The 24,619-nt window shown below is 37.4% G+C and overlaps 1 protein-coding gene across 3 annotated transcripts in view; it reads right to left on the reverse strand.

The window, feature by feature from the left end:
• The window catches only part of DPP10 (dipeptidyl peptidase like 10), a 737,074-nt gene that overhangs the window by 337,328 nt on the left and 375,127 nt on the right, over positions 1-24,619 (reverse strand). For all 3 annotated transcript variants that reach the window (XM_060178018.1, XM_060178015.1, XM_060178016.1), the window contains exon 5: positions 23,431-23,505. In XM_060178018.1, the coding sequence (XP_060034001.1) occupies positions 23,431-23,505 (75 nt within the window). The remainder of the gene's footprint in view (positions 1-23,430; positions 23,506-24,619) is intronic.

The following is a 24,619-nucleotide window of genomic DNA, read 5'->3' on the forward strand; positions in this document are numbered from 1 at the left end:
AATATATATATATATGTTATAGAAAAGAGGATCTAGTATTAACTAAAATTGATAAAACAAGTATGTATACACTTTTACCTGAGAGTTTATTGTCATTAACATGTTTGTGGATAAAATTTGGATGGGGAATCAGGGAGATAGCAGAATGGTTATGCAAAAGATTCCCATGCCTGCGTCTCTGAAGTCCCAGCTTCAATCTTAGATACCACCATAAGTGAGAGCTGACCAATGCTTTGGGAAAAAAAAATCCAATTCATCCTAGAACCAACTCATGCAACTTATAGTTTTTATTAATAATTTGAACTCTGATGTTCCAGGTTTTAGTCATTTACTGAACTGTGTTTTGAGACCTATCAAAAACACCTAGACTTCTGATTTCTTAATAAGGGAAACGGTTGAAATTTGGCTCAGGTCAGAAAATTGACCAAATGGAATACAATTTTCTGGCGGACCTACTTAGACGTACTCTATGTGAGCAAAGAAAATCTTATTTGTCTTATTCAGTGACTTATCCATGACAAATAGCACAATACTGGGAATGTAGTAAGCATTAGATCAAAGATACTGAATACATTTATGATTAACAATGTAATATCTCCTATAAAGCCATGCTAATTTTGTAATTAATATCATGACCTTAAATTTTGATTCCTGCTTCTATATTAACTAGCAGGTAGGTATTCATTGAATGCCTTGAACTTTTTACTCAATCTTATTCAGACATTAATAATACATAAAAGGTCAAATAAAAAACACTAATACAGGGCTGCTGAAAGTGTTGTTTGAGATAAACTTCTTAGAATTGAATAAAGTACTATATTTGAATAAGCTTTAAAATTGCTAAGATTAGAATCTGCATTTTCAGAATGATGGCTACAGTTTTAAATGCATGGCAATTATCATAATGGTATTTATATTGGGGGGGAATTTTATTTTTTCTCTGATTTTTAAACTTTATTTTATTTGATAGAACAGAGAGAAATTGAGAGGGGAGGGGCAGATACAGAGATAGTGATGGAGAGAGATACAGAGACACCTGCAGACCTGCTTCACTACTCTCAAAGCTTTCCCCTGGCAGGTGGGGGCTGGGGGCTTGAACCTGGGTTCTTGCATAGTGTAACATATGTGCTCAACCAGCTATGCTGCCACCCAGTCCCAGGGAATTTTCAAATAAATTAAATGTCCAATAAAAGGCAAAGGAAGCACTTGATCTAGGTGTATTTATATAGTATGTTTTGTGAAAACAAAGAACTCTTAACTTCATGATTGAGTTACTAAAAAATGAATATCATTCAAAATTTATTTTTATCAATATTACTACCTGAAATATAGAAAACAGAAAAATTATGTTCACATTAATTTTTAACATATTTAAATTTCATACTACAACAATAACTGCAAAATTAATTTTTTCATAAAGAAGAATCAGTGCACATGCATCCCAATATTTTGATTTGGTGGTGCTGTTAAATCTATAAATTTAAGTAATGGAGGTTATTAGTAAAACGGATTTTTCCACAAATGCTTTCATGATACTCTTCATAAGAGGCATACACAGTAAGTAATGATTGTAAAATGCCTTTAAAATCAATCAAAAAATTGCAACCCTCAATGACCCTGGGTCCATGCTCCCAGAGGGATAGAGAATGGGAAAGCTATTGGGGGAGGGGGTGGGATATGGAGATTGGGCGGTCGGAATTGTGTGGAGTTGTACCCCTCCTACCCTATGGTTTTGTTAATTAATCCTTTCTTAAATTAAAAAAAAAAAGAAAAAAAAATTGCTCCTCAATTCCATGTATATGGAAATGTAATAACAACAAAGTGATATTGAATATTATTTATAATTATGTATTGGAAAACTATAGGCTGAAACATGTTTCTATTCAAAAAGATGAAAATGTCAATCAGATAATCTTCATGTAAAACTTTTTATAAAATTACAACTTAAAATGAAAAGATTATATGTCAAGATCTTAAAAAAATTAACTTAGGGGCCACATTGTGGTGTTCCACCCAAGAAAATACACATATTATCATACATGATGATCACGTTTCAAGTTCCTGGTCCCTACTTGGGGGCCTGGAGGGGCTTTACAAGAAGTAGATCTGTGCTGTGGTGTCTCTCCTCTCTGTAATTGTCTTCTCTATTTCTTCATCTCCCATTATCTTCCAAAACAGCAGCAACAACAAAATTAAAGAAAAAAATACTGTGTGAGCATCAGAGTTGTGCTGGCACTGAAACTTAGTAATAGTGCCATGAAAAAAAAAATAGATGGGGTTTTCCAGAAGATGGCGGACTGAGAAGCTGCTAGTGGCTTGAGCTCTGATCACATCTTCTGGAAACAGTAGGATTTTCTGCCTTTAGTAGGCCAGTCAATAAGGGGTCCTAGCAGTGACACCAAGGAGGTGACTATAACTTAATTTGGGTTAAGAATTAGAGTAGAGGTGGCGTGGACTAGCGGGCGGGATGCTCCAGACTTCCCAGGTGGCAGCGGACAAGGCGGGTGCGCTGGCCACTGCCCTCAGCCCGGGAAGGCGGCTCCTCCACCAGTTGCAGAGCGCTGCTGGGCGGCCGGCAGAGGACCGGGAGGGAGCACTGTAGTTCGGGGGCTTTCTCTTGGGAGTCTCCAGGGACCACCGTGACCCTGAGGGCGGATCCGAAGACAACCTTGAGTACAGCTCTCATTGGATCAAAAGGCAATGGAGCTAGTTTTCATTTTTGAGAAATCCTTTAAAAAAGCTTTGGGGGGGGGTTTACCGTAAGATGGTGGACTGAGAAGCTGCTAGTGGCTAAGCTCTGACCACATCTAATGGAAAGAGTAGGATTTTCTGCCTTTAGCAGGCCAGCCAATAAGGGGTCCTAGCGGTGACATCAAGGAGGTGACTATAACTTAATTTGGGTTAAGAATTAGAGTAGGGAAAAAAGGGGAAATTTTTTTTTTTCTTCCTTTTAATTTTCAAGCATACCTCCTTCCCGCCCCCCCCATAACCAATCCCTGGGGACCAGCTCCTAGCAGGGGAGGGGAGCTCCTTTTCTTTAACAAATTCCTGCCCCACCAGGGAGTATCATTAATTCTAAGTCTATACCCTTCTTTAACCTCTGGCCTTTTTTTCTTTCTAAGTACTCAACCCCCTCCACCTCACCCCACATAGCTAATTAAATAATTAAAAATAAACAAAAAAAAGCCATTTCCTTTCACTGCCCTTTTATGACTGCTCTTTTTCTTATCTTTATCTTTTTTTTCTCTATCTCTTTTTTTTCTTTTTCTCATTCTTGTCATCCATTCTTCCTTAATCCTACAGTTTCCAAAGTCACAACCTCCAGCCCCCACACCACAGTGTGCTTTTTTGAATTCACTGATACACATTTGGGAATTTCTTTTCACTGCTCTTTAATTACAGCTCTGTTTCTTATCTTTTCCCTTTTCTCTCCTCTCTCTTCTTTTTTTTTAAATTTTGTCATACACTTCTTCTTCCTTCTTTGCGTTTCTGAATTTGTGAATTATTTTGGGGAAGAAATCTGACTCAGAGTGGACTCTCTATGTGTGTATCTCTGCTCTACTTCCCTTTCCCCTCTTGTTACCCCTAGAATTTACAGTGGATAGTATATTTGCATAACTGTCTATTCTTGCTATGCTTTCTTTCTTTTCTCTTTCTTCACTCGGATTTGGTTACTATTTTATTCACGGACTGGAGAAATTGTTTGGCTAACTGGTAACGATTAAACTACTTCAATACTTGCTTCAGTTGCTACTGTAATTCCTGAGGTTGGTGAGTGCAATTGTCATAAATGTATTTAGTACAGTGTTACTTGTACTCAAGACACAACAACTGAGGAACAACAGAGCATAAAAAAAAGGAAACACATAAATCAAAAAATGGGTAGATTAAAAACAAATAAAACTGCTACTCCGATGAATGAAGACAAGAGCCTAGAAGAAACTACAAATCAGCCAGAAGTAACCATAGATAAGAAAAGTATGCAAGCAATAATAAAATTATGAATCACAGAAATGAAATCAACATTGGAGGAAAGGAATGGCAGTATTAGGGAAACAACAGTTGAGACTACCAAGGAAAATACTGATTATCTTGAGGCAATTAGAGAACTGAAAGCTGAAATAGCTGTAATGAAGAAAGAAGCTGAGGCAAGGGAAAGCAGACTAACAGAAGCAGAAAACAGAATTAGTCAGACAGAGGATGAGTTACAGAAAACGAAGAAAGAGGTGAAAGAGCTTAAAAAGAGATTGAAAGACACTGAAAACAACAACAGAGACATAGGGGATGATCTCAAAAGAAGTAACATTCGTATAATTGGCCTGCCAGAGGAAGAAAGAGAGGAAGGGGAAGCAAACATTCTAGAGGAAATAATACAAGAAAACTTCCCAGACCTGAATAACAAAAAGGACATCAAGATTCAAGAGGCCCAGAGAGTACCAAACAGAATCCACCCAGACCTGAAGACACCAAGACACATCATAGTCACAATGAGAAGAAGTAAGGATAAAAAAAGGATCCTAAAGGCTGCAAGAGAGAAACAAAAAGTCACATACAAGGGAAAACCCATAAGATTATCTGCAGACTTCTCCACTCAAACTCTAAAAGCTAGAAGGGAATGGCAAAATATCTATCAAGCCCTGAATGAAAAAGGGTTTCAACCAAGGATAATATATCCTGCTTGACTTTCATTCAAACAAGACGGAGGGATCAAAACCTTCTTAGATAAACAACAGTTAAAGGAGGCAACCATTACCAAGCCGGCCCTGAAAGAGGTTCTGAAAGACCTCTTATAAACAAGAACAACACTATGATACTTGCAATATATCAGAGCAAACAAATTTTTTTTGAACAATGGCACTACAATACATTAAATCCATAATATCAATAAATGTCAATGGCTTAAACTCACCCATCAAAAGGCACAGGGTTGGGGGATGGATCAGAAAACATAACCCAACCATATGCTGCTTGCAAGAATCCCATTTGTCACAACAAGATAAACACAAACTTAAAGTGAAAGGATGGAAAACTATCATACAGGCTAACGGACCACAAAAAGGCGCAGGAACAGACATTCTCATCTCAGACACGATAGATTTTAAGTTAAATAAAATAATAAAAGATAGGCAAGGACATTACATAATGATTAGAGGATCAATCAGCCAAGAAGACTTAACAATTATTAACATCTATGAACCCAATGAGGGACCATCTAAATACATTAAGCACCTACTGAAAGAATTTCAAAAATACATCAATAGTAATACAGTAATAGTGGGAGACTTCAATACCCCACTCTCACACTTAGACAGATCAATAAAGCAGAGAACCAATAAAGATACAAGAGAATTGAATGAAGAGATCGACAGAATAGACCTCTTGGACATTTACAGACTCCTCCACCCCAAAAAACTGGAATACACCTTCCTTTCAAATCCACATAACACATACTCAAGGATAGACCACACGTTAGGCCACAAAGACAGCATCAATAAATTCAGGAACATTGAAATCATCCCAAGTATCTTCTCAGACCACAGTGGAGTAAAACTAACATTTAACAACAAACAGAAAATTTTTAAAAGACACAGAATTTGGAAACTAAACAATATGCTCCTTAAGAAGCACTGGGTCAGAGACTCACTCAAGCAGGAAATTCAAATGTTCCTGGAAACTAATGAAAATGAAGACACAAGTTATCAAAATATTTGGGACACAGCTAAAGCAGTACTGAGAGGGAAACTTATAGCCATACAATCACTTATTAAACACCAAGAAGAAGCTCAAATGAACGACCTTACTGCACACATCAAGGACTTAGAGGAAGAGGAAAAAAGGAACCCTAAAGCAACCAGAAGGACAGAAATCACTAAAGTTAGAGCAGAAATAAACAACATCGAAAATAAAAGAACCATGTTGGTTCTTTGAAAGATTAAACAAAATTGACAAACCCCTTGCCAGACTCAACAAACAAAAAAGAGAGAAGACTCAAATTAATAGAATTGTAAACAATGCAGGAGATATCATAACTGACACCACAGAAATCCAGAGAATCCTGCAAAACTTCTATAAAGAACTATATGCCACCAATCTAGAGAATCTGGAAGAAATGGAACAAGTCCTAGAAACATATGCCCTTCCAAAACTGAACCAAGAATAACTACAAAATCTAAATGCACCAATCACAGACAAAGAAATTGAAACCGTTATTAAGAATTGTCCCAACAACAAAAGTCCTGGACAGATGGCTTCACAAACGAATTCTACAAAACTTTCAGGAAACAGTTAGTGTCCATAAATCTTAAGCTTTTCCATAAGATTGAAGAAACAGGAATACTCCTTTCCACCTTGTATGAAGCCAACATCACCCTGATACCAAGAGCTGATAGGGACAAAACAAAAAAGGAAAACTACAGACCAATATCTCTGATGAACATAGATGCCAAAATATTAAACAAGATCTTGGCCAACCGGATACAACAACATATCAAAAAGACTGTTCACCATGTCCAAGTGGGATTCATCCCAGGAATGCAAGGTTGGTTCAACATCCATAAGTCAATCAATGTCATTCACCACATCAATAAAAGCAAAGCCAAAAACCACATGATTATCTCAATAGATGCAAAGAAAGCCTTTGACAAGATCCAACACCCATTCATGCTCAAAACTCTACAAAAAATGGGAATAGATGGGAAATTCCTCAAGATAGTGGAGTCTATATATAGCAAACCTACAGCCAACATCATACTCAATGGACAGAAGCTGAAAGCATTCCCCCTCAGATCGGGGACTAGACAGGGCTGTCCACTGTCATTGTTACTCTTCAACATAGTATTGGAAGTTCTTGACATAGCATTCAGGCAAAAGAATGAAATCAAAGGAATAAAGATTGGAAGGGAGGAAGTGAAGCTCTCACTATTTGCAGATGATATGATAGTATACATAGAAAGACATAGAGAATCCAGCAGAAAATTACTGGAAGTTATTAGGCAATATAGCAAGGTATCAGGCTACAAAATCAATGTACAAAAATCAGTGGCATTTCTTTATGCAAACACTAAATCTGAAGAAGAAGACATCCAGAAATCACTCCCATTTACTGTTTCAGCAAAATCAATCAAACCTAGGAATAAAGTTGACCAAAGAAGTGAAAGACTTGTATGCTGAAAACTATGAGTCGCTACTCAAGGAGATAGAAACTGATAACAAGAAATGGAAAGATATCCCATGCTCTTGGATTGGAAGAATAAATATCATCAAAATGAATATTCTCCCCAGAGCCATATACAAATTTAATGCAATACCCATCAAAGTTCCACCAAGCTTCTTTAAGAGAATAGAACAAACACTACAATCATTTATCTGGAACTTGAAAACACCTAGAATTGCCAAAACCAATTTGAGGAAAAGAAACAGAAATGGATGCATCACAATCCCTGACCTTAAACTATATTATAAAGCCATCATCATCAAAACAGCATGGTACTGGAACATAAATAGGCACACAGAGCAGTGGAACAGAATTGAAATCCCAGAAATAAATCCCCAAATCTATGGACATCTAATCTTTGATAAGGGGGCCCAAAGGATTAAATGGAAAAAGGTGGCTCTCTTCAACAAATGGTGCTGGGAAAACTGGGTTGAAACATGCAGAAGAATGAAATTGAACCACTTTATCTCACCAGAAACAAAAATCAACTCCAAATGGATCAAAGACATAGATGTCAGACCAGAAACAATCAAATACTTAGAGGAAAACATTGGTAAAACACTTTCCCACATACACCTCAAGGACATCTTTGATGAATCAAACCCAATTGTAAGGAAGACTAAAGCAGAAACAAACCAATGGGACTACATCAAATTGAAAAGCTTCTGCACATCCAAAGAAACTATTAAACAAACAGAGAGACCCCTCACAGAATGGGAGAAGATCTTCACATGCCAGACATCAGACAAGAAACTAATCACCAAAATATATAAAGATCTCAGCAAACTTAGCACCAAAAAAGCAAATGAGCCCATCCAAAACTGGGCAGAGGATATGAACAAAACATTCACTACAGAGGAGATCCAAAAGGCTAACAAACATATGAAAAACTGCTCTAGATCACTGATTGTCAGAGAAATGCAAATTAAGACAACACTAAGATATCACCTCACTCCTGTAAGAATGGCATACATCAAAAAGGACAGCAGCAACAAATGCTGGAGAGGATGTGGGGACAGAGGAACCCTTTTACATTGCTGGTGGGAATGTAAATTGGTCCAGCCTCTGTGGAGAGCATTCTGGAAAACTCTCAGAAGGCTAGACATGGACCTTCCATATGATCCAGTAATTCCTCTCCTGGGGTTATACCCCAAGGACTCCATAACGCCCAACCAAAAAGAGGTGTGTACTCCTATGTTCATAGCAGCACAATTCATAATAGCTAAAACCTGGAAGCAACCCAGGTGCCCAACAACAGATGAGTGGCTGAGAAAGCTGTGGTATACACAATGGAATACTATGCAGCTATCAAGAACAATGAACCCACCTTCTCTGACCCATCTTGGACAGAGCTAGAAGGAATTATGCTAAGTGAACTAAGTCAGAAAGATAAAGATGAGTATGGGATGATCCCACTCATCAACAGAAGTTGACTAAGAAGATCTGAATGGGAAACTAAAAGCAGGACCTGATCAAATTGTAAGTAGGACACCAAAGTAAAAACCCAGTGGTGAGGGGTAGACATGCAGCTTCCTGGGCCAGTGGGGGGTGGGAGTGAGTGGGAGGGATGGGTCACAGTCTTTTGGTGGTGGGAATGGTGTTTATGTACACTCCTAGCAAAATGTAGACATATAAATCAGTAGTTGATTAATATGAGAGGGGGAAAATCAATTGTATGTCTCAAAGTTTTTCAAAACACAAACTGAATCTTTTTAATATATAGGCTGTGTATTTGATATGCGGGCTCTCTCAACAGCCTAGACCAAGTAGATTAGACACATCCAATAGCACAGCTATATACAAGATACTGGATACTGTACAGCAAACCGTAACAAAAGGACTTTTCAAAGTTAACACAATTACCAAATAATGTGAGGATAACATTAACTATTGATTGTCTTTTTGAACCCTAAGACAGCAGGAACCTCACATTTCCACTATAGAGCCCCTACTTCCCCCAGTCCTGGAATCCTTGGATAGGGCCCACTTTCCCGTATGTGTCTCCCAATCCATACCAAATATTGCATCTGCCGATCACAACCTAACCAACATAACGATTGCCACCTCAACATGCTTCACCTCAGACTGTGTCCAGAGACTTCACGTGTGCAATGACAACCCTTTAGCTTCATTACTCGGGTGAGACCTTTCCTTTTATAGTACACTCTCATTTCATCTCAGGTGGTTCACTTTCTAACAAAGTCCCAAAACCTAGATATATACCAGTTTCTGTGAGAGAGAGCTTATGTTCACACGTACCCATAAACTACTGCAAAATATATACCTGAAAGCAGAAGTACACTAGAGTTTGCAGTGAGTACCCCCCTAATACTTCCTCTCCACTATTCCAAGGTTTGGGTCCATGACTGCTCAACAATTTGTTTGGCTTCGTATGTTAACTCTCTTTTCAATCACCAGGTTCCAGATGCCACCAGGATGCTGGCCAGGCTTCCCTGGATTGAAGACCCCACCAATGTGTCCTGGAGCTCAGCTTCCCCAGAGACACATCCTACTAGGTAAAGAGAGAGGCAGACTGGGAGTATGGACAGACCAGTCAACACCCATGTTCAGCCGGGAAGCAATTACAGAAGCCAGACCTTCTACCTTCTGCAACCCTCAATGACCCTGGGTCCATGCTCCCAGAGGGATAGATAATGGGAAAGCTATCAGGGGAGGGGGTGGGTTATGGAGATTGGGTGGTGGGAATTGTGTGGAGTTGTAGCCCTCCTACCTTATTGTTTTGTTAATTAATCCTTTCTTAAATAAAAAAAAAAAATAGATAACACTTCCCTTCTATAAAATTTCATAGAATAACCACTGGATTTCCAGAAACTATAAAACATTTTTTTAGTTGAGAAATGTTCCTTAAAAGTTGATAGTTGTGGGGTCGGGAGGTGGCGCAGTGGGTTAAGCGCACGTGGCGCAAAGCGCAGGGACCTGCGTAAGGATCCCGGGCTCCCCCACCTGCAGAGGGGTCGCTTCACGGGCAGTGAAGCAGGTCTGCAGGTGTCTATCTTTCTCTCCCCTTTCTCTCTGTCTTCCCCTCCTCTCTCCATTTCTCTCTGTCCTATCCAACAACAAAGCAACGTCAACAATGGCAATAATAACCGCAACGAGGCTGCAACAACTAGGGCAACAAAAGGGGAAAAATGGCCTCCAGGAGCGGTGGATTCATGGTGCAGGCACCAAGCCCAGCAATAACCCTGGAGGGAAAAAAAAAAAAAAAAGTTGATAGTTGAATCCGTGCCTCCCCAGATCCCTGCCCCACTCGGGAAAGAGACAGGCTGGGAGTATGTATCAACCTGCCAACACCCATGTTCAGTGGGGAAGCAATTACAGAAGCCAGGCCTCCCACCTTCTGCACCCCACAATGATCCTCGGTCCATACTCCCTGAGGGATAAAGAATAGGGAAGCTATCAAGGGAGGGGTTGGGATACTGAGCTCTGGGAATGGACATTATATGATATGTACCCCTCTTAACCTATAATCTTGCCAATATTTCCATTTTATAAATAAAACATTTTTTTAAATGATAAGAAGAATAAGCAGAGCACAAGTTTTATTTGGTAACTAGAAAAACTGTGTCCCTCTCCTTCCTCAGTCACATAGATATTCAAGAAAAAAACAACTGGGTATTGGGAATTTTACATAGATTAAACTCTAGTTAATGTCTTACAGAATGTCAATGTGACAGGGGAAAATATGTAAAAATTTAAATGAAGTATGATTTTGAATGCTTAATCATATTTTGATACATTGGATTAAATTTCCTATTTAAATAAAAGTTTTGCTTTTGAAAATAAAGTTCAAATTTGCTTGACAATAAACCTTGTTAATTTTCTGATGGAGGTCTTAAAAACAGTTTGATATCATTATTGTAGAAGTATTCTCTATTCCCTTTATTCAGAAATGCTTTAATACTTTTTATAATTGTTGGCTACCTATGAGACCCACCAATATCACAAACTATATTTGAGTTTGTTAATTCAGTAAAACACAAACTACAAAAGCTTTTTTCTTCTAAAGAGACAATATGAAATAAATTAAAAAGTGAAAACTCCAATTAAAGGTTGTAATCAGAAAACACAACTTGTAAATTCACACTCATACACATATATGTTTTTACTAGGAGTTTTCTATTTTTAGTAATAGTAAATAGAGCTACTTTTCTGAAAAGTAATCTTGTATTTGATTCTCTTAACAATGGAATACAAATGAGAATCGATTTCAAAATTCAAACACATGTATACCAATGACATGCCAGTTAATAACCAATGAGTCAGTGAAAAATCAAGAAGACATCTAAACATTCCTGTAAACAAGTGGAAATGAAGATACAGCCTATCAAAAATTTTTGGGACACTGGAAAACAGTATTAAGAAAAATAAATTAAAATCAAAGTAAGTAGAGAAGAGAAAAATAAATGCTGAGGGGAAAATATATAAAATAGAAAATCAGAAGTACACATGATCAATGTAACTAATACTACATAGAAGGGATAAGTAAATTTGAGAAGCCCTTAGCTAAGTAGAGAAAATTCTATTAAATGGATTCAGAGACGAAAGGGTATACATTATAACAGACACAACAGGAATACAAAGTCAAGGTTCCTAAGATCTACTTTATGTCACAACGTCAGAGAATCTGGAGGGGACAAATTTTCAGAATTATTTAACATCCCAAGACTGAATCAGGAGGAAATGGAAAATACGAACACAAAAGTTATGAGCCAGGAAATAGGAATGGTAGGGAAAATTCTATCCCCAAAAGGCTGGTCCCAAATATTTTTACCAATAAGTTCTACTAAACCTGATAATAAGATTTATTACTTATTCATCCAGAGAACATTTCAGTAAAACAAGAAAAAGAAATTATTTCAATCACTTTTATAAGTCCAATGTTCCTTGATATAAATATTTGATAGTGGCATAGTGAAAAAGAACAGTAAAGACTAATAATGTTGAATACAGACACACATATTAGCAATGAAAAAAAAAAAAAAAAGAAGGCTTACGGCATTGGAGACACTAACCACAGGGAGACCAGAAGTTGTTTGTGCCAACAAATCTCCTGTAATCAGTTATTTCTCCAATAAGATAATAAATTAGGGAAAAAATGAATTGAAGGAATACACACCTGAGCAAGTAAAATTTCGTCTACAGAAGCTGTAATTCTTCAACATACACAAATCAATTAATGTGATGCATTAGATCAACAAAATCACATGAGCCCATTAATAGACACAGAGGATGCTTTAGACATATTCAACATTCATGTTTGATGAAGCATCTCAATGAAATGGAGGCCAAATGGACATCAGTCAACATAGTAAAGGCCAGATAATGGTAAACTCACAGTTAACTTCATACTGAAAGGTATAAAATCTTTTTTTTCTAAGATCAGTAGCAAGGCACAGATGCTCACTGGTACCACAACTATTCAACGTATAATTAGAAGCCTTAGTCTCAGCATTAAGTAAGAAAAAAGAGGAAGCCAAATTGGAAAAAGAGAGATAAAGCCATCACTTTTTTTAAATTGCCACCAGGGTTATTGCTCTTTTTTTTTATCCAGCCACTTTTTCCTTTTTTATTTTCTTTCAAATTTGTATTAGATAGGACAGAGATAAATTGAGAGAGGACTAGGAAATAGAGAGAGGGAGAGAAAGAGAGATACCAGCACACCTATTTCACCATTCATGAAGAGGACCCCCTGTAGGTGGGGAGGCAGGTCTAGAACCTGTGTCCCTGCTCTTGGTAATATGGGTACTTAACTGGGTGTGCTACTGCCCAGCCCCAAAGCCATCATTATTTACAGATGATATAACAATATACATAGAAAACTCATATAATGTCCAACCAATTCAAAACAAACTAGTGGCAAATTTTATTCAAAGATTCTTTACTTAGAATTCTATAAGCTAGAATATTGGACAAAATCTTGGAAATATTTAATACATTATTTTAATATGTGTTTAATTATAAAAAAGCCCAACAATAAAATCCATGAGTTTATAGTAAGTGGTTCCATACAAAATCAATATACAAAAATCTGTTGCATCCTTTCTTTTTTAAAAAAAAGTCTGCTGCATTTCTACATGCAAACAATGAACTGGAAAAGAAGGAAATCTAGAAAGGAGTTTCATTCATAATCCCCTAAAATGTACTTTTCAATATATTTAACAAAATAAGTGAAAGATCTTTACTTAAAAACTGTAAGCCACAGCTATAAGACATATGTCAACACAAAGTATCTGTGCTTATGTAGTAGAATAACAAGCATTATTTATTTAATCATTTCTCCCAAAGCAATATACAGGTTTAATGTAATCCCTCCCAACACAAGAGAAACTCCCTCTCCCACCTGGGACCACATATGATTCTTGTGTGAACAACAGAATATAATGGAAGTTAGGGTTTATATATTCTGAGATTAGACTATAAATCACTGTAGATTTCACTCAGCTGAATCACTCACTCTAGAAGAGAGTGGCCCTGCCATGAAGGTATCAAGCAGTCTTTCTTCCCCATGGACAAATCTCCTTAGGGCTGTGAGTCAACCACCTCTATGCACCTGCCAATTACATGGATGACTCATCCTGCAAGCAAAACTCTGGTTGCAGAAAGTCCCTTAGAAGGCTACAACCTGACAAACCTCTGATAGTAATCACATAAGAGACTCCCAAGCAGGAATTTTAAGGCAGTACGCTTTCAGAATTTTGACTTCAACACAATTCAGGATTGTAGTGGTGTACCCAAAAGAGTGCACACCTTATCAGGCACAAGAGCCTGGGTCAAATCCCAAGGCCCACCTGCAGGATAAAAGCTTCACTAGCGGTGGAATAGTGTTGTGTGATTCTTTCTCTCTTTTTTTTCCCCGTTTTGTTTCTGCTGGTGGCTACCTATATTCTGCCTATTGTCCATGGCACACGTTCACTCATAGGCCACCTCTCAGCCAAGAACACCTGTACGATCATGTTTTCGCCTCTGCCTCTTCAGAAACCACTTATATTTTGAGGAGACGATTCAGCTCCATCTGTCTTTACCTGTTCATCCTTACCTGCCTTACCATTCCTGTGCCTTACCAAGTTCCACTGTACTCTTAGGGTCACCACCTGGTCCACTGGAAGAGTACTTCTTACTACAGGCAAGAGGACCATTGGTGCCAGGTAGAGTCCAGACAACAAAGGAGGCAAAAGATCACTGTCTCTGTTTCCCTTCCAGGACAATGGGCCAAGAATGCGATGGGGTTCTAGGCAGAGAGACAGGGCACACTGAGGCTTTAATACAGGAAACAGTGTTTATTATGCTGGCAGACTCAGCCATATTTCTGTCTACAAAAGACTGGGGTGCTCACCCTTTCATACAGTTATCAACTTTCCCATAGTAACTCATGGCAAGAAGCTAAGCAGGTTATTTTTTCTCTTTTTGTATGCAGAAAGTACAACTTATTTGGATTATCAGCATTATATAAAATATAATTTTCAATATAAATAAAAAAGTAATTCTATGTGTTTCCACAATTGATAATCTGATCAATAAAGCTGCTATTCAAATCAGTTTTAGAAAACTGTCTTTTGAGACTTAGATTTTGGTCTTTTTTATCCCTTTTACTATTCTGCTTTAACCACTGAGAAATTCAATTTAATATATTTTGCGCAGCTTATACTTGCTCCTAGGTAAGAAGGAAGCTCACCAGGAAAGCAGTTTATCAGTATAACAAGGTAGCACTCTCTGGGTAGAGGAAGGCAGGAGGCTACCAGGCTTAAGGCCAACTCCCACACGTTTCAACAGCGTCAGTTTCCTAGGCTGTGATTTTGCTGAGCCTATTATTAATAGGATAATCTGAAATATTAGTAAGTCCCAAGTGTCTGAGCTTACTAGCTCAGACAATCCCATGACCAGATCATGCACTTTCACAGACTTATTAAATATCTCTCTGTAAGTGTAAAGCACTGAAGTATTAAGACTTAGGATTTAATGAGATAATTCACTGAAGAAGAGTTACTTTTACAAACAGTAGTGCATGCAAGATTAGTTTTACAGTGATTATTATTTTTTTTAGTTAAAATAGATATTTATCATTAAAAGGGTCTTGTCTATAAAGCTATAGACTAGTAAGAACATAAATTGGACCAATTAATCTAGCTAGAGAATAACACTATTCTTTTGCAGAATCTCCACTTTGGAGGACATACTAATATAACAATTGCAGCTTTTATGTAATTAATTGCTTCCTTATAATAAATTCAATCTAAAATACTAACTCTTCACATTTCTACATAGTACTAATTTGCATTAGTTTTACATAAATCCCCCTGCCACCATATGGAAATGCCATCAAAAGGGAAGCTTCCCAAGCTGTAAAGTAGCACAGCTGTAGTGTTACTCCTTTTTTGTCTTTCTCTATCTTTTACCCTCTGTCTGGGGAAAAGTAAGAAGTCCCCCAGGAGCAGTAGAATTATACCAGAGCCCTAGTGGTAGCCCTGGTGGGAAGGAAAATAAATACATAAATATAGAGATGGGAAGAGGTGTGAATTCTGGCAGCACTTTTACCTGAGGCGGAGTTAACTAACCTCAAAAGAATGAGTAAAAAGTATCATTTTGAAGGAGCGAATATGGGACACGAGTCTGGTACAAGTGAAACCACAAGGAGAGCTCCAGTGTGGAAAGGAAGATGGTGTTGTTAAAGGTTGTAGGAAATTCCAAAAATGCTGAAAGCAAAGGGAGGGGCGTTCATTGTGGAAGCTGAAGATTGAAAGGTTGGTAGATTGGTGTGTCAACCTTTGTCTGAATCCTAGGAAAATTTTAGACAGAGGATGAAGGTCCACTTTTGAAAAATGATGGTTTAATATGAGCGTGGAAAGCTGGACAGCTGATTTAAAGGGCTGACAATAGAGATGACTTGGGTAGTTCACTGCTTTTTTTTAGACTTGTAACTCAGGGTCAAGGCTTGACCCAGTAGATGGAAGACACTTCCATGCTGTGCAGTTACCCCTGGGGCTCTTGCCTGCACTAAGAATCCACTGTTCCTGCAGGACATCTTTTTTCCTTTGTTGTTGTTACTGTTATTGTTGTTGGTTTTGGATATGACAAAGACAGAGAGAAACTGAGAGGAGGGGAAGACAGAAAGGGAGAGAGGAAGACAGATACCAGAGGGGGAGTGAAAGACAGACATCTGCAGACCTGCTTCACTGCTTGGAAGCGACCCCCACTGCAGGTGAGGAGCCTGAAGCTGGAGCCAGCCAGTTTCCTTGGCTATTCCTTGTACTTCCTACTATGTGTGATTAACCAGGTGCATTATTGCCTGCCCCCCTTTTCCCTTCTTTGCTTAGTCACTCACTGCCTTATGAAAAAGACAACCCAAAGCAGTGAAGTTCTGGAGAGGACAAAAAAAAAATGATTAAAGGAAAATTTGTTAGTGACCACATTATTGTCTCCAACAAGAGATGTGTTAACATTTTACTCCTCCATTTCCGGGACCCCATTCTTCATTCATCTATATTCATTGGCAGGAAAGCAAGAAAGTTGCCTCAGAAAAAAAGTGTTTTATTTTTTCAAGTGCAATCCACACAAATATTGCTATATACTTAAAAATAACTGACAGAATGTATAATCTGGATATATAAGGTAAGGTTTATATGTTTATTTTTTTCTGTGACCATGAAATTGTCATAACATAAAGGGGAAATGTTAAAAAATAGTTTGATTTTCTGTTCCTTTCTCAAGGTTTCTAGTTTTTTATTTGCTTTGGAGTAGTCACCAATCAAGATGCCTACAAGGGCTAGACTCTAACTGTAATTATGAGAAGTATGCTGAGTATAAAAGGATTTAATCAGGACTATTTGCACCTGCCAGGAATAGACTTCCTTTTTAGTAAAAGGCACAAATAGGAACAAAGCAGGGAAATTGATACAAATTAACCAGAAATCATCCTACAGCAATGGAATCTTCTCAGTATTTGATTCTGTACATCCCTACAAGAAAACACTCCTTTCTTTTCTATCATGAATGTTTTTTACTTCCTTTCTTGCTTTACTTATCTACCATTTTTTTCATTTCAAATATAGGTGGTGGTATATGGTTTTATAGTCTTTATTGTGCAAAAAGATGCTTAAAATAAAAAATCATTCATCTTAATCTAATGATAGATTTCTACTAAAACATTCCTAAATTCTATGGACCATAAAAATGTGCTCTGAACCATACTGCATGCCCAAAAGATGAGCAACATTAATCTGATAAAAAGAAAAAGAACTTCCAACTTTGTTGGAATAGACTTTTAAATATTAGAGAGCACTAAAAGTTTACATGGGTGTGTGTATAAGGTGGTGGGGGGAAGATACCATCACATTAGCATATCAGGGTCAATTAATAGTTGTAACTCACAAAAGAGAAAAAACACTCCAGGTTTAGTACAATTTGACATTAATACAAAATATTACCTGGGTTTCTTAGTAGGGTGCTACAAGTTTCACTTTATACTATTAATTTATGATGCATCTGATACAGCATCTTTAAAGGCTGGCCATAAACCTTCTTTACTTATGGCCTTGGTCACTACTATTGCAGCATTTGTCCAAATAGTATAGTGAAGATGAAAAAGGCTTTTAAAAAGACAGACTCATACTCTTTGTACTTTAGACACAATTATTGTATCAAATCAAGCTCTCAAAAAGGCATTTAAAACCTGGCCACACACAGTTTCATGTTTCAGTACTGGTAGCCGAAAGCTGACACAAAGAAAAACTCAGTAGTTGACCTACAAAAATCCTTTCAGCTTTATCATACACTAAGTAATTGACAGATAACTCATATTGAGGATATATCTAGGGAGAGAAAACAAAATTAGCTCTTTTGAGCAAGCTCAAAAAAAATCACTAGACCTTTTACAGTTGCTTTTCTGCAGAGTTCTTGAGGCAGAATTATTATCAAACAGTATTCTTTATATATCTGGCAATTATTCAAGATAGTAAGTCAAATGTTATAATTTTTTTTCCCTTACAGTCAAGAGTAAACCGACACTGACATTGGTACCATGCAGAAATCAGGTTATGGTTCTCAGTTCTGTAATGTGAGCACTTAGGGCCACCCACCATCCAGCCCCACTCTTCTTAGTTCTATAATATAGACTCTTAAGATGGAATCAAAAGCATTTCAATGGAATCTATAGATGAATGTGATTTTATACACTGAAATATATTTTCAGTATTTTCCATTGTTATGATCGAAAGGTAGATATTGATCACGTGGCACCAGAAACAACTGAAAATAAAATCATACAAAAAATCTACAAAAATGAAATACAATTTTTAGTTATCATATTGGTGGATATTTGTCTAATGCAGTAGGAATATAAATTTGCCCAACCCTTGTGGAAAACAATTTAGAATGTCATTAAAGTATTAGAAATGTACCAATCCTATGACCCAAAAATCCTTTCTTGGGGAGAAAGGAAACAGACATCTATCCAAAGAGATCTATGTAGGGGCCTGGCGGTGGTGCACCTGGTTGAGCACATGCTTCGCATTACGCAAGAACCCAAGTTCAAGTCCCTGGTCCCCACCTGCAAGGGGAAAGCTTTACAAGTGGTGAAGTAGTGTTGCAGGTGTCTCTCAGCCTCTCTCCCTATCACCCTCTTCCCACTTGGTTTCTGGCTGTTTCTATCAAACAAAAAAATATAATTAAAATATTTTTTAAAAGAGATCTAACACAACGATGATCATAGTACCCCAGTTTTGGACAGCCCAAACTCGGAAGCAACCATGATGCCCAAAGACAGATAAGTACCTTATAAACCTGTGGTATATATACACAGTGGAATACAATGCAGCTGTTAAAATGACAGCACCATTTCCTTTGCCATATCTTAGGCAGAACTTGAAGGTATCATGAGATACCATGAGAATAATTTCTGGAACCATCCATTCCACCCCAGTTCCATGGCTACCTGTTCTTAGCAACATCGCCCCACCAGATATTCGTCGGGATGCGGCATCATCTAAGTTCATTTCCCATGTCTACGCTCAACTGGACCTGCCAATATATGCGGATATCTTCGCCCACTCTGTTCTACGCTTGACGTCTCGTCATCCAATCTGGTCCCCTACGCCTACACTGAACTTCTTTGTTCCAGACTCTTGGAAACAGAGTTGGCAGTCAGCTGAGCTAAAGAACAAACACCTCATCACAGTCCCCTGCAAGCATCAACCCGGCTTTGACCTAGCACGTTATGATTGGGCCCTCCTCAATCGCTATCGAACAGGCCATGGCCGGTGCGCCACTATGTTCCATCGCTGAGGAGCCAGAGATGACCCGAACTTACCCTGCGGCTACAGACAGACTATGACCCACATAGTCAACGACTGCCACCTCTCCAGATTCAAAGGAGGTCTCGAAACTTTACATCAGGCTCAACCTGACGCTGTTGACTGGCTACGGAAGAAGGGCAAATGCTAGAAGAAGAAGAAGCCAGAAAGAGAAGGACCAATGTGAAATCACCTTACTCATTGGTGGAACTTGAGAAACAAAGAGAGGAAAGAACAACATAAGTTGAAACATGAATGAACTGGGTGTCATGTATTGCACCAAAGCAAAAAACTCTGGGGAAGGAGAGAAATGATGAGATGGAAGGGGTGAGGGTGTAGTGTGTGATGGGGAGTTTCATTCATTAGATTACAGAGTAAGTTCCATTATTCATTTACACAGAAATGCATGAATGATCTAGTTTCTCTGCAAGTTTGTCATCATTTGATGCAGTCACTTTTAAAAAATGGTCATTATTACAGGTGTAAAGTGACATTCCATTAGTGCTTCACTTTGAATTTATATGATGATCGATGATGTCAAAATACTTTCATGGGCTTATGACGTATGACTTCTTCAGTGAAATATCTTTTCATATATTTGTCATTATGGCTTCACAGATTTTAGTTTTGGTTTGTCATTATTAAAATTATATACAGTTCTTTTTCTATTTTTTTCTAATCTTTACTTATTTATTCTATAGAGACAGTTAGAAATCAAGAGGGGAGGAGTAGATAGAGAAGAGAAAAGACAGAGTGACACCTGCAGCCTTGCTTCACCACTTGCAAAGCTTCCCAGGCTTGAACCTGGGTCCTTGAGCACTGTAACAACACGTGTACTCAACAAGATGTGCCACTACCTGGCCCCCATACAGAGTTCTTTATATTATAGTTCCAGATAGTGGTCCTTTATCAAATATGTGAATTGTAAGTAGCTTCTCATAGTCCATATTTCCTATTCTCATTCCAATTATAAAATATACCCAAATAATGTTTTTTTTTAATATAAAACTACAATATTATGTTATGCTTTACACTTTTCAGCTATTGAAGTGGAGGCTTGTGGTAATCCCACATGAAGATGTGTGTTAGTGTCATACTTTCAATAGTGTGTATTATTTAATGCCTAAATGTCACTTTTTGGTAACTCTCATAACATTTCTAACTTTTGTGTTATTATATATAATTTTTCTTTCATGTTTGTTTGTTTGTTTACTCAGGAGAGAGAGGAGAAAGAGAGGCAGAATATCACTCTGTCATATTTAATGCCAGAGATCAAATTCCAAACCTTGTTCTTGAGAGCCCAGGGCTTTATCTCCTGGGATATCCTCTACTATCAGAGCATTTATTATGGCATCCTGTAATCAATGATCTTCGAGCTTCCTATTTGAATTGTTTAATGGCTCCATGAAGTCACACCCAAGTACAGCAAGGGCCTTAATCGGCAAACACTTTGCATCTTCTTGATCAACTACCAACTTTCCCCCATTTCTCTTCTTCTTCAGGTATTTCTGTTTTAAATTTTATTAAAAATACTTTAAGTTTCTGAAGGTTAATTTTTATTTTTATAAAATATAGGAGAATTATAAGTTTTTAAGTTATAAGAGAGCAAGGGTATAATTGCATATCATTCCCACCACCAGAGTTCTGTGTCCACGTTCCTTCCACTAGAAATTGCAGTGGCTCACCCAAAGTCACAGATATAGATTGATTATTATTTCTATTACTATCTATATTTACATATATTTGCTCTTTTTTTTCCTATAGCAGTGATTTCTCTTCCTAAGTCACACCTACACCTAGTGATACCTCAGAATGTCCCTCCCTTTCACCTCTTTTCTATCTGGAAGAGATGGAATTGGAGTTCAGAGCCCTCTGGTCATCTTTCCCTACCATTTGTCCCCCTCTGGGGATACAGACCTGAATTCTTATTCTCTCATTCTAAGCAAGTGCATAGTCACCCCACTTTCAATCAGAAATCACCACAATGATCACTTAACAACCAACATCATCAAGACAACATGCTTAAGCATCAGCAAAATTGTTAAAGACATTGAAGGTGCAGACAATGACTAGCATCTTATAGCAAATAGAGAAAAATACTTAGAAATAATGATACCACATAGTAGACTATAGTGTAAACAAACCTTTTATATTCACTGGAAAACAAAACAAATTGAGTGATTTATCTCACTGTGATATTGATTTTATTGTGACGATCTGGTGTGAAATTAAACTCAAGATACCTTTTAGTTGTGGTTATGTACACAGACTTTGACAGATAAAAGAACACTTTTCCTAGTTCCAATTTTTCAAAGTTTTCTAGTTGTTTTTAATATTTTATTTATTTATACATAAATTTTGATCTGTTATTAATTTTGAGCTTTTATATATTGAGAGGTTTAAAAAGGAAAGGAGTGGGGGAGGAGGCGGCAGGGTGCTTTGGTAAAAAATGACCCAGTTGGGGAGTGAGCATCTTCTGAGATACCTACCACAGGGAAATCAGAATGTAAAATGATAAAAATAAAATAAAAATTGTGTGAGAACTGTAATATTTCCTTATACAATTCAAGTATTATTTTTACTACTGATTATGGTTTCAAAATTTTAGCTGATAGAGATAATATATGGTAAATGCTAAAGGAAAAGTCAAAGAATTATAGTAGAAAAAGATATCTTGACTAAAATTTCCCTGACATTGTCCATGTAAATTAATGATTAAAATAAAGTACACCAGCCTCTCTAAAATTACAGCAGTGTATATTTCAAGCACTGATGTCATCTAACAGAAGGTCCTTTGGACTGTGAAATTTCATGTGTTCAAAAGCTTCTAATGCATTATATGAAATTTCCCACCTTACATCAATAAAATTTTATTGTCCATCTTAAAAATCCATAATTTTTTCTTGAATGATGTCCAATTATTTATTCTCTACTGAAACGAACCTGCTGAATTGCTTTCTTAACATTCACTTTGATTTTTAGCAAAATACAAGATATGCAAAATACAAGATACTCAATATAACCATAGATACTACTAACTGCATTATGCTGACATGAACTAGTGGAACACTAATTTAAATAGAACCTTTTATTTGTTTCTTTTCTTATCCACTTTCAGACTATAGTCCCCTCCTTTTTTCTTTTATGTCCTTCTTCAGTTATATTTTTCTTCCCATCAGAGGCTTTGTGCCTACATGACTCCACCACTCCTGGTGATATTTTTCTTTTCTTTTTTTTTTTCGTTCTTTCCCTTTTTTCTTTTGATAGAGGTAGATAGAAATAGGAAAGAGAGAGAGAGAGAGACTGACTTGCAGCACTATACTGCTTGTGAAGTTTCTCTCCCTTGGGTGGGGATTTGGGGGATTTGTCCCTGGTCTCCTTACATGGTAACATGGGCACTTTGCTTGCTGTGCTATCACTTGGTTCTCCTCTTTCAAAACTTTTATGAACATAAGATTTATATTCAAATACTGTCTAAGGAATCCACTGAACATAATATAAATTAATGTTTTCACTGGCCCTTTCTCATTATACACACTGTTGTTTAGGGCATACTCATTTGGAAACTCCTGAGTCTACAGCATACAAAAAAGACATGAATTTAGTAAAGCTATCCTGGAAATGTCAGAAGACACAGCTAGTTATATTTTATCAACACTCCCAAATCCACCTTCAAGAGAGACAGGCTAGGATTACCACAGAAATTGTAAATGACTCCATCTTTTTCCTAATCAGAAGTGCACTGTGTTCAAATGTGGCTTGTACAGTATTGATTATCAGTGCCCATTGAAACTACTGAATATGCTAAATAACTCTTCTTTAGGCAAGCAGATGGCCAAGGAAACTATAAAATGTCACCTGAATTTATCTCACATTTTTTTTGTTGTTGTTCCAAGTAGATAATTTCTTTACCTGTTTGACGTCATATGCCAGAAGAACATATTTTAAATCTGGTGAAACTGAATGTCTTGATGCTTTGAATGTTACCTAGAAATAAAAGAAACATTTCTCTTAAAATGTATAAAACTGAGATTAAGATGGATTTAGGTATGTAAATCTAAAAAAACCTCAATTCTCCTAACATTGTAAAATAATGCATTCCTGTTACTGTTATTAACATGCATATGCACACATGCATTGAGATTATATGGATGGATACACAACCCTGAGGAGATCATACTAAACATTTCATGAAGAAACTATTCTGTGGAGGCAGGGAGGTGGCACACCAGGTTAAGCTCACATAGTAAGAAGCTCAAGAAACACACAAGAATATGGATTCAAGCCCCTGGCTTCCCACCTGCAAGGGGGGTCGATTCGCAAACTGTGAAGTAGGTCTGCAGGTGTCTTTCTCTCCCACTCTCTGTCTTCCACTCCCCTCTCAATTTCTGCCTGTCCTATCCAAAAAAACAACAACAATAACAATAATAATAAAAAGGCCAGCAGGAGCAGTGGATTTGTAGTGTCATCACCAAAGCCCAGCAATAACTCTGGAGAAAAAAAAAAAAGAAATATTCTATTATAGCATAAAATGTTCAATACTTACTGCTAAAAGATGATTAATATTTTCAGTGTAAGAAAAAGAGCAAAAACTTATTAAATATTATAAATCAAAATGTTTTTATGTTTCCATATTGAAATAATTAAAAGGGAACAAAGAGTACCATTTATAGTATCTTTTTTTTTTAAATTTTTATTTATAAAAAGGAAACACTGACAAAAAACATAAGATAAGAAGGTTACAACTCCACACAATTCCCACCACCAGAACTCCATATCCCATCTCCTCCCCTGATAGATTTCCTTTTCTTTATCCCTCTGGGAGTACGGACCCAGGGTCCTTATGGGGTACAGAAGGTGGCTTCTGTAATTGCTTCCCCACTGAACATGGGCATCGACAGGTCGATCCACACTCCCAGCCTGTTTCTCTCTTTTTCTAGTGGGGCAGGGTTCTGGGGAAGCAAGGCTCCAAGACACATTGGTGGGGTTGTCTGTCCAGGGAAGTTTGGTTGGCATCATGCTAGCATCTGGAACCTGGTGGCTTTAAGAAGAGTTAACATATAGAGCCAAACAAATTGTTGGCTAATTATGAACCTGGAAT

Source organism: Erinaceus europaeus, chromosome 18, assembly GCF_950295315.1.
Source record: "Erinaceus europaeus chromosome 18, mEriEur2.1, whole genome shotgun sequence".
NCBI lineage: Eukaryota > Metazoa > Chordata > Mammalia > Eulipotyphla > Erinaceidae > Erinaceus > Erinaceus europaeus.